This window comes from Vigna unguiculata, chromosome 6 (assembly GCF_037176805.1).
Source record: "Vigna unguiculata cultivar grain cowpea cultivar isolate G323 ecotype 2 chromosome 6, ASM3717680v1, whole genome shotgun sequence".
NCBI lineage: Eukaryota > Viridiplantae > Streptophyta > Magnoliopsida > Fabales > Fabaceae > Vigna > Vigna unguiculata.
In genome coordinates this window covers 36,365,915-36,376,912 of record NC_140797.1, presented here as the reverse complement: position 1 = coordinate 36,376,912, position 10,998 = coordinate 36,365,915, and the positions used below count along the sequence as shown (strand labels likewise).

The following is a 10,998-nucleotide window of genomic DNA, read 5'->3' as shown; positions in this document are numbered from 1 at the left end:
ACTTCAATATTTTAAATTCTAATGAATCTTTTTTTTATAGACTAATAAAACTTATAATACATCACTGGATCAAAATGACACAAAGAACAAATAATAAACATAATAATAAAATTTTGACATAGATTTTGTATATTTTGAACTTCAATATATGTTGGATAGTGACAAATAAATATTCATAGCAATTACATTACATTTTTATATTGTAGTAAATAAAATTTATTTATACAATTAAAGTGAAAAAATTACAGTATGATTAATAATGAGTTATAAAATAACAAATAATTAGATAGAATATATCGAAATATTATTTTACATGATGAAAATAAACAATAAATAAAAATATTAAAAAACTAACAAATGTGTGTTTTAGAAATAATTTGAGAGACTATTGGAAGAAATTGCACAAAGGAAATCAAATGTATAATTAAGGTATGATAAGATGAAAGATACCTTGGAGAACTAATTATTAAATTATGTTTGAAGTGGTTAAAATTAAATAGAAATATCATTAGTGACAACAAAAGTTTGTCATTAAATTACAAATAAATTAGTGATTAAATTGGTCACTAAATCAAGTACCGGTGCGATCATTGAATCGGTCACTAATTTAATCACTGATTCAGACAATAAATCAATTACTACCACCAATGACGAAAAATAATGACTGATATGGGTTAATGACTAAATCAGTCATTATTTCATGTTTTTCTTGTAGTAAATTATCATATATTATTCCTAAATATCATTATATATATATATATATATATATATATATATAACTTTAACCACTTCAAACATAATTTAAAGTGAAAAAAAGTATAGTATGATTAATAATGAATTATAAAATAAAAAATAATTAGATAGAATATATCAAAATATTTTTTTACATGATGGAAATAAAAAATAAATAAAAATATTAAAAAACTAACAAATGTGTGTTTTAGAAATAATTTGAGAAACTATCGAAAGAAATCGCACAAAGGAAATCAAATGTATAATTAAAGTATGATAAGATGAAAAATATCTTAGAGAACTAAGAAAACTTTTCAAATATCAATATATGTACTCAATAGTTGAAAAATAATGAAAATTATTTTAATGAAACAAAAGAGTTCTTCATATTAAACAAAAATTAATAATAATAATAATAAGTAAATAATTTTTGTTCTATTACCTTAAATTGAGAGTATAAACATTCTCATGCGAAAGAAAAATATATAATAAATAAAAATATTAAAAAATAATAGAAATATTCAAATGTGAGACATAATTTTTTTTAATTAACATATATCATTTTAACATAATTACATAAAGGTTATGATAAGATAAAAAATATATTGGAGATGCAAATGAGTTTCATGACAAATCAAATAATTAAAAGAAATAAAAAATAGAATATATATATATATATATATATATATATATAGGGTTACTTCATTAAGTGTGAATATTTTAATAATTTAAACGAGAATGGAGATATGGCGGGGACGCGTATTATGGCGGGGATATGTACATCCCCATACCCATCCCCATCCCCCATACCCAACTGAAAAAGTCGGGGATTCCCCATATCCATACCCATACCCAGTCAATGCGGGGATTTCCCGTCAAAACGGGGACGAGTTCGGGCAATACCCACGGGGACGAGTTTATTTGCCATCTCTAGTAGAAGTACTGGAATAAGATTTTAGAACAAAATTTCAGAAGTAGAAATTTTGGAATACATAAAATAAAATGCATTTAGAAACAAGTTTTTTGAAATCAATTTTCTAAGACACATATAAAAACTTTTTCGAACGAGAAAATACATAAAATACGTTTATTTCATAAAAAACTTTTCGAATCAAGTTTTTTTTTTTTTCCTTTCTCTCTTTTTTACCGCGTTCTCCATCTTTTCTTCTCCTTTTGCAACAACAGCATCATGTATGCTATAATGTCGAAATATTGTTAACCTTTTTCTATTAATGTGAAATGTAGTTAGTGATTGTTATAGAAAAAAATCTCAAACCATTAAAGAAATTTTAATTCTATATGAGTAACATTTTATTATTATTTTTATTCTGCATAATTTCTTAAAACATGAAATTAATTATTTTAATAGCTATTAATTCGTATTATCCTACTAATCAAATAACAAATTTAAAAGTATACAGCTAACATAAAATATAATATAATCCTTAATTTTTTTAATCCCTTTTTTTTATTATATATTCTGAATTAAAACATAATCAATAATTTAATTTATAATTTACTTAAAATTTTATTATAAGTAAAATTATAAAAAATACTATGCCATTGTTAAGTTGGAATCTCTGTCGCTTTTTCTGACCCACCACGATTACTTACATTTTCTTAGTTAAACAAAGATAGTTCGTTAGAGATATTTTGTCTATCTGCTTTCATAATTAGGGTTTTCTCTTAGATTATTTAATTATTTAATTAATGTCCATATAATCATGTTTTGTCAAAACAAAACAACACGAAGTAAGAGGAAGAATCAACAAATGTAAAAGCATAAAACTTATTTTTCATTATTCTAGCTTCTTCTAGATTTTTCCTCACCGGATGCAGTGCCTGCTGGAGCACAGTACGCGCGGTACAACCCAACGCTAGTGCCGTTGATACAAACCACATGCCAAAACGCCGACGTGGCAATCACTCAAGAGTCCTCTGTTTCTCTTTCTGACTTTTTATCTTTCACTTCACGCTTCTCGCCCTGTCTTCTCTTTCCTCTCTCATCTCTCTCTTCTGAGAAGAGGGAAAAAATGGAGTAGCACCTGTCATGTCCTCACTCGAAGCGAAACCCTAGAATAGTAGCATCGCATTCGCCTTCTTTTTGCAAATCCATAAATACCCCTCTCTCTCCACCCTCGCAATAAAAACCCAAACTCCACGAAACAGAACAAAGCCAAACGAAACAAAACACTCTCTCTCCGATTCTCTGCATCCAATCAGGTTCCATTCTCTTTCTTCCTTCGCACCGAAGTTCAAATCGGTACGTTGCTTCTCTCTTCGTTAATCTCATTCGATTAACTCTCTTTTACTCGAACAATTACAGTTACAAATACAATTACAAAAATAATAATTGTGCTCATGCTCCGTGAGCTAGGGTTAGGGTTTTTCCTCGCCGTGATTCCGTTAGTGGTTTCGCGGTTTGTGTATATTGCTTTTGACTTCGATCCTCTGCGCGATCATCGCGCTGTTAATTCTCCCTTGTTCTTCATTGCTTTTGTTGTTCTTGTCGTCGTCCTCACGATCGCGCTGCATCGCGTGTTCAGCAGCTTACTGCACTATATGCTTCCAACTAAGAGACCTTGCGAAGTACCGGTTGCAGCAGAGGAGACCGAGAACAGCGACATTTGCAGCAGTAGTTTTTCTAAGAAGAATCGGATCGCCGCCGGAACCGCTGATTCCACGGTGAAGAACGACGATTTCACCGTCCGGAGCTTCAACAACAACAGTAGCAGCAAAAGCGGGAGTACGAGTGAGGGAGCGTCGGCCATGGCTTTGGGCGACTCTAACCCGCCGGAAATCGATGAGGATCTCCACAGCCGTCAGCTCGCCGTGTATGGTCGGGAGACCATGCGAAGGCTGTTTGGCTCCAGCGTTCTGGTCTCCGGGATGCAAGGTCTTGGCGTCGAGATTGGTAAAATCTTTGAACACTTTACTTATGGATAATATTTGTGCTGTTTGGGTTTTATCTTGAATTGAGATCGCATTTAGATTTGCTGTTATCTGTGATGCCCTAGTTGGTGGTGAAACTCTGTTAATATTAGTTTTATCTGAGCTTTCTGCTTGATGTTTCTTTTAGAAGAGATCGTTAAGGTGATAAACAGTGGGATTTGTGTTAGTGGATTTGGTGATTTTATCCTTATCTGTCCACTGCCATCTTAAAAAAACTGTAGGCAGAGTGCTGTAACCCTCCCTGTTCGTAATATCGTAGTTTTGTTGTTGGTCTAGATTTGTCATAAAAATGATCACCAGGAATCTTCAAATTGCAATCGCGGTTAAGGCTTTGTCGCATCCTGTGATTTTTCCAAAAACGTTGATGTTGCCGACCGAATTTTAGAAACCTCTTGATCATCAACCGATGGAATCAGTCTTGTAGTTTCTTTTATAGATTTGTAATCTATAATTTTACATTGATTTATTGAGAGATATTTAATAATGTAATTTTTACCGTACGTTTTGTTGTGTGATTTGATTTTGTATTTAATGATGGTGATATTTGGGTTGAAGTCATTATCAGCTCTCGAATTTTAAATCTTGTTTTGGATTTCTAATGAAGTTTACTGCTTACAGCGAAGAATCTTATTCTTGCTGGTGTCAAATCTGTGACATTGCATGATGAGGGAACTGTGGAGCTGTGGGATCTTTCCAGTAATTTTGTGTTTTCAGAGAATGATGTTGGTAAAAACAGGGCAACATCTTCTGTTAGTAAGCTACAGGAGCTCAACAATGCTGTGATTGTCCAAAGCTTGACTACTCCTCTGACAAAAGAGCAGCTTTCTAATTTTCAAGTACCGACTTCTGCTGTCTAATCTTCCCTTTCAAAATTTATTTCATGTTATTTTTTATTAGAATGTATTTGTTTTTATGGTTGACATGTCATACTTTGTTTATAACTAGTAAGTTCCAGTCCCTTCACTTTCATAAAAGAATATTGTTTTACGAATTAATTCTTATGTGCATAGATTTTGAATGCTGCAAATGAAGTCACACTTGTAATAGTGATTATTGTTATTGTATAGCATTTATAATATAAGTTTCTATTAGTAAATGAATCACAGAGATACACTCACCTTCCTGAATGTCCCATTTCTTTTAAATTTGTATAAATTACGTCCTTGTTTGATCTGTATAATTCCGAAGTAATTTAATGCTGAAAAATTTCAAGTTTGTTTGTATTGATGTTAATAAATTGGATTCTTCATATTTTCAACTATAATTTCATTTCTATTGAAGTTTATTTTGATAATATATTTACTGTTTATTTCATTAATTTGTAGGCTGTTGTTTTCACCGATATCAGTCTAGAGAAAGCCTGTGAATTTAATGATTATTGTCGCAGTCAGCAGCCTCCTATTGCCTTTATTAAAACTGAAGTTAGAGGACTTTTTGGTTCCGTGTTCTGTGATTTTGGGCCTGAGTTTACTGTTGTTGATGTTGATGGGGAAGAACCCCACAGTGGCATAATAGCATCCATTAGCAACGACAACCCTGCTCTAGTATCATGTGTTGATGATGAGAGGCTTGAGTTTCAGGATGGAGATCTTGTTGTATTCTCTGAAATTCATGGTATGAAAGAATTGAATGATGGAAAGCCTAGAAAGATTAAAAATGCTAGAGCATATTCGTTTACTCTCGAAGAAGACACTACAAATTATGGTATGTATGAGAAAGGTGGAATTGTTACACAGGTCAAACAATCAAAGGTACTCAACTTCAAGTCACTGAGGGAAGCACTCAGTGATCCTGGTGATTTTCTTCTGAGTGATTTTTCTAAGTTCGACCGCCCACCACTCCTTCACTTAGCATTCCAGGGTTTGGATAAATTCATTTCTGAGCTAGGTCGCTTACCTGTTGCTGGTTCGGAGGAAGATGCAAAAAAGCTTGTATCTATTGTCAGTGAAATTAATGACAACACTACTGATGGAAAATTAGAAGATATTAATCCAAAACTTTTGAGAAACTTTGCCTTTGGTGCCAGGGCAGTATTGAATCCTATGGCTGCTATGTTTGGCGGAATTGTTGGACAAGAGGTTGTCAAAGCGTGCTCTGGGAAATTTCATCCACTTTTTCAGGTCAGAAAATTTTATCGCTCGACTTATTGAGTTTTTAAATTTTGTGTTTTGCAAGGTGAAACCTAACTTGTTTAAATATCTTTTATTGATAAATTTACTTCCCTTTCATATACTTGGGCTGATTGATGGTGTGTGTTCAGTTCGTTGTTTCTTTTTTAGTGTTAGTGACTTAACCAATGTAGTTTCTGAAGAAGATTAACTCCCTTCCCATTGGTCGAACTCTACTCTTATAAAGATATATGATCTTGACTATAATTTAGTATTACCCGACTTCAAAAATGCTGACATGTATGAGGATTTATTTGATTGTTGAGTTGCTGTCCTGAAACGATATACCAAAGTTTCTAATGCACAACGTTCAAAACTTAGGTAAGTACCCTGTGATTAAAAAAATCTTAGCTTCTATCCTAATCTTCTTTAGTCATGAAAAAATATTTAAAAGGAAATGATTGTCATAAGCTTGGACCAATGTTGTCAAAATTGTGAGCATATTTGCGAACTTGTGTGATTGTACTGGTGAAGGAGACAGTAGCGAGCTTAGACACAAAGTAGATGGGTAGAATCATGCCTCTGCTTGTGCACTGTGTTAATCTGTTTGTGCAGAGCCTGAATTGACTCGGGTGTTTTTTCGATTTGGGTTTCTGATGACCTAGTTTATAAATTTAAGAAAGATGGCCCTCGTTTCCTAGGTTCCTAATTGCAGTTTAGTATAAGGGCTAAACGGCTATGCACGATGATGCTCAATACTCCCATCATCATCATTGTCTGCCATGACAGCACTCATGTTGCTATAGTCAATACTTGCTGAGTCAGCAATCTCCGAGTCTCATGATCCTTGCTAGTGCTGCCTTCATCGTTGTTGGTCATTGCCTTCATCTTTGTCTCTATTCTGTTTTTTATTTTTCCTTGATATTTTCTTCTTTTCTTGCTTCAATTTAGACTTGTGGAGTGTTTTGTTCTGTTTAGAATTTGAAGAAAAAATGGAGTCAAATGAAGGTGGTTCAAGTCATTTTATGACATATGAATCTATTTTAGCTGTATTATGTACTGGATCTTAATATTTATGATTTATTTTTGTATATTCATAGCTCTTACGAATCAAGTTATGATCTTTAATCCCCTTCATGTCCTCAAGTTTGACAACATTGGTTTGAACCCTGGTCATCTATGTACCAGAAAGAACAATGATATAATCATTTGACTAATGTCAATCAGAAAGGAAAGATTAATGCATACATTAAAAAGAGCAAGGGAGATTAAGAAGCTGATGCTGATTAAGCCAATTGCCCCTATATAGCATACACAACTCTGGGATATGAGATTCATGTTTTGGTCACCCTTTTAAGCCATGGTCCACTTGTTTTTCCAGGAAAATTTCTGTGATCACTCCTCCTCTTTCTATATTCCACTCAATGCTAGGCAAGTGTCTAATTTAGATATACAACAGCTAAGATTAGAGAATAAAGATGAAGTGAGATACGCTTACTCATTTAATTGAATCCCATGATATTTTTCTGTTTTGAAGTTGGTGTTGTCATGATACTCGACAATCACATAGGATTATAGGCTATTGGTAAAAATATGTTGTTTTTTGTTCTGTGGAACTGATGTTTTCTAAATTTTTGTCAATTGCCTCTTTAATTAGAATCGTATCCTAGGGAAGAAGGGTCTGATTGTTAGTTTATAGGTTATAAAATGATTTTAGAAAATAGTTTCTAGATAGATAACTAATAGTAAGGCAATACAATTTATTTTGGATTCTTTGTTTTAAAGACTTAAGAAATTGGTATTACTTTTAAAAACAGTATTAATAAACTAAACTTATCTATTGATTTTTTTCTTTAAGTAACAGAACATAGCTTTCAAGAATTGAAAACAATGGGCACTTAATAACACTGGTCTTTGGTATGTGTTATGGTTTTAACTTTTGGTTCCTCTGCAGTTCTTCTACTTTGACTCTGTTGAATCACTCCCTTCAGACCCAGTGGACCCAGATGATTTCAAACCAGTAAATGGCCGTTATGATGCACAGATTTCAGTGTTTGGGCGGAAATTACAGAAAAGATTAGAGGATGCTAAAGTGTTTGTTGTTGGATCTGGTGCTTTGGGATGTGAGTTTTTAAAAAATCTTGCTCTCATGGGAGTTTCTTGTGGAAGTCAGGGTAAACTCACTATTACTGATGATGATGTGATAGAGAAGAGTAACCTAAGCAGGCAGTTTCTTTTCCGTGATTGGAATATTGGACAGGCTAAGTCCACAGTTGCTGCTTCAGCTGCTGCTTCCATCAATCCTAGTTTTAATATTGAAGCTCTACAAAATCGTGTTGGCACAGAAACTGAAAATGTATTCAATGATACCTTCTGGGAAAACTTGAATGTTGTTGTAAATGCCCTAGACAATGTTAATGCAAGATTATATGTTGATCAGAGATGCCTGTATTTCCAAAAGCCTCTTCTGGAGTCTGGAACTCTTGGAGCGAAATGCAATACACAGATGGTTATTCCTCACCTGACAGAAAACTATGGGGCATCAAGAGATCCTCCTGAGAAACAGGCACCGATGTGCACTGTGCACTCATTTCCACACAACATTGACCATTGCTTGACATGGGCACGATCTGAATTTGAGGGTTTGCTAGAGAAAACTCCAGCTGAAGTAAATGCATATTTGTCTAACCCAAGTGAATATACCACCTCAATGAGGAACGCTGGTGATGCTCAAGCAAGGGATAACTTGGAGCGTGTTCTTGAGTGCCTGGACAGTGACAAATGTGAAACTTTTGAAGATTGTATCACTTGGGCTCGGTTAAAGTATGTGCGTTTGTCAGTATATGCTAGTCTTTTTTAACTTTTATATTAATGTTGTGTGAACATATTACTTTTATGTCCACTTATAAAACACATTTCTCACAGGTTTGAGGATTATTTTGCTAATCGGTTGAAGCAGTTGATCTATACTTTTCCCGAAGATGCTGCAACTAGTACTGGAGCTCCTTTCTGGTCCGCGCCAAAAAGATTCCCTCATCCCCTGCAGTTCTCATCGTCTGATTTAGGTCATCTAAATTTTGTGTTGGCAGCCTCAATTTTGCGTGCAGAAACTTTTGGTATCCCAATCCCTGATTGGGTTAAGAACACTCGGAAGGTGGCTGAAGCTGTGGATAGGGTGATAGTACCCGACTTTCAGCCGAAGAAAGGTGTGAAAATAGTGACAGATGAGAAGGCTACCAGTCTCTCTACAGCTTCTATAGATGATGCAGCAGTTATTAATGATCTAATAGTCAGGTTAGAGAGGTGTCGCGCTACTCTGCCGTCAGAGTTCAGGATGAAACCAATTCAGTTTGAGAAGGTACGGCATTTCCGGTCACTTTCTCTGACGCTCATCAATTTGTATTTTTTGTAATTATGTTCAATGGTCCTGAGTTTATATTTACCTGATGTGACTCTTCTGCATTTTGTGTGTTTATATATATTTTTTAGTTATCGCCGATTGAGAACACAAACCATTCTGCCATTTTAACTGCAGGATGATGATACAAACTACCATATGGACGTGATTGCTGGGCTTGCGAACATGAGGGCCCGGAATTACAGCATTCCTGAGGTGGACAAGCTGAAAGCCAAGTTTATTGCCGGACGGATCATTCCTGCAATTGCAACCTCGACCGCCATGGCCACTGGTCTTGTCTGCCTGGAGCTTTACAAAGTGTTGGATGGAGGGCACAAAGTTGAAGACTACAGAAACACATTTGCTAATTTGGCACTGCCTCTGTTTTCAATGGCTGAACCAGTTCCACCGAAGATTATCAAGCATCAAGATATGAATTGGACAGTTTGGGATAGATGGATTGTTGGTGATAATCCTACCCTTAGAGAACTTCTTGAGTGGCTTAAGGCAAAGGGGTTGAATGCTTATAGTATTTCCTGTGGAAGTTGCCTGCTCTATAATAGCATGTTCCCTAAACATAAAGAGCGAATGGACAAAAAGGTAGCAGATTTGGGAAGGGACGTGGCCAAGTTGGACATTCCTTCATACCGTCGTCATTTGGACGTTGTTGTAGCATGTGAGGATGATGATGATAATGACATTGACATCCCTCAAATATCCATTTATTTCCGTTGATAGAGCCCTCTTTCTCTTCCGTCTTTCAGACCGACACCATGTTTGACTTATGCATCATATTCATAATTCATACAAAAAGAAAACATTATGTCAATTTTCATGTGAATTCAGAAAACAACTTTGTTCCTCCTGGCATTCTTACTCTGTTTGCATATACTATTATGTTGTTACGGTCTCTGTTTATTAAGTGAAGAGTTGAGATTATATTTCAGTTTAGGCTTCATTTTTTAAAAAATAAATAAATTGTGGATACTTCTAAAATAACACTGTATTGTAATAATTTAAGTACACTTTTAAAATGTTTAGATGGTATAAGTTGTAGTTAAATTATATCAATATAAGCATTATTTTTTTATTTATTTCATAAATTAAACATTGCAATGGGGTCACTTCATCATAGAAAGGAGAGTAGCTTGGAAGTGCTATGGTTTTGTTAATAAATGTTTAGTGAAATTATTAGTAAAAACACATTAGACATATATATAATACTTTTCGATAATGTTTTTATTAAATTTTTTCAATTCTATAATATTTTGTTTATAGATAAATTATTTAAATTTAAATTACATTCATATTATTTCAATTGTTGATTATTTTTCATTCTGTATAAGTTTTATAGTATATTTTCAATACTTTTTATAATTTAAACCAAAGTAAAATAACATTTTTAAATGACTATCATGCTTTCATTATATTAACTAATATAACACTTAACAAATCTACTATCCTATAAATCGAATGTAATAATAAAATTAATTATATATTTAAAAAAATCCTGACCATTAACTGTATAAATGTCAATATCTTATTTAGTAAACAAAATTAAAAAAAATAAAGTTAACCTCATACAACACGGCTAAAAGTATCAATAGAATCTTATGATTGAAATTATATCAAAAATAAAAAAAGGTCATGAATATATTTTAGGGTCAAATAAAATAAATATATAAATCATAGAAGTGTTTTTAAAATCGTTACTTCCAGTATTGTTTAAGTTTTTTTTTTTTTTTTAAAAAAAGCGTTATAAATTTGGAAAAAAGTATTCACCAAACACTATTAAGTATTTATAAAAGA

At 33.4% G+C, this 10,998-nt stretch overlaps 1 protein-coding gene across 1 annotated transcript; it reads left to right on the top strand.

Moving 5' to 3' along the window:
- Positions 1 to 3,043: 3,043 nt before the first annotated feature.
- On the top strand, positions 3,044 to 10,135 carry UBA1 (ubiquitin-activating enzyme 1). Its single transcript, XM_028076726.2, has 6 exons — positions 3,044 to 3,646; positions 4,303 to 4,520; positions 5,010 to 5,804; positions 7,747 to 8,615; positions 8,718 to 9,150; positions 9,328 to 10,135. Exons 1-6 carry the CDS (start codon positions 3,094 to 3,096, stop codon positions 9,922 to 9,924), a joined length of 3,465 nt encoding a protein of 1,154 aa, XP_027932527.2. The 5' UTR covers positions 3,044 to 3,093; the 3' UTR covers positions 9,925 to 10,135.
- The last annotated feature ends 863 nt before the right edge of the window (positions 10,136 to 10,998 follow it).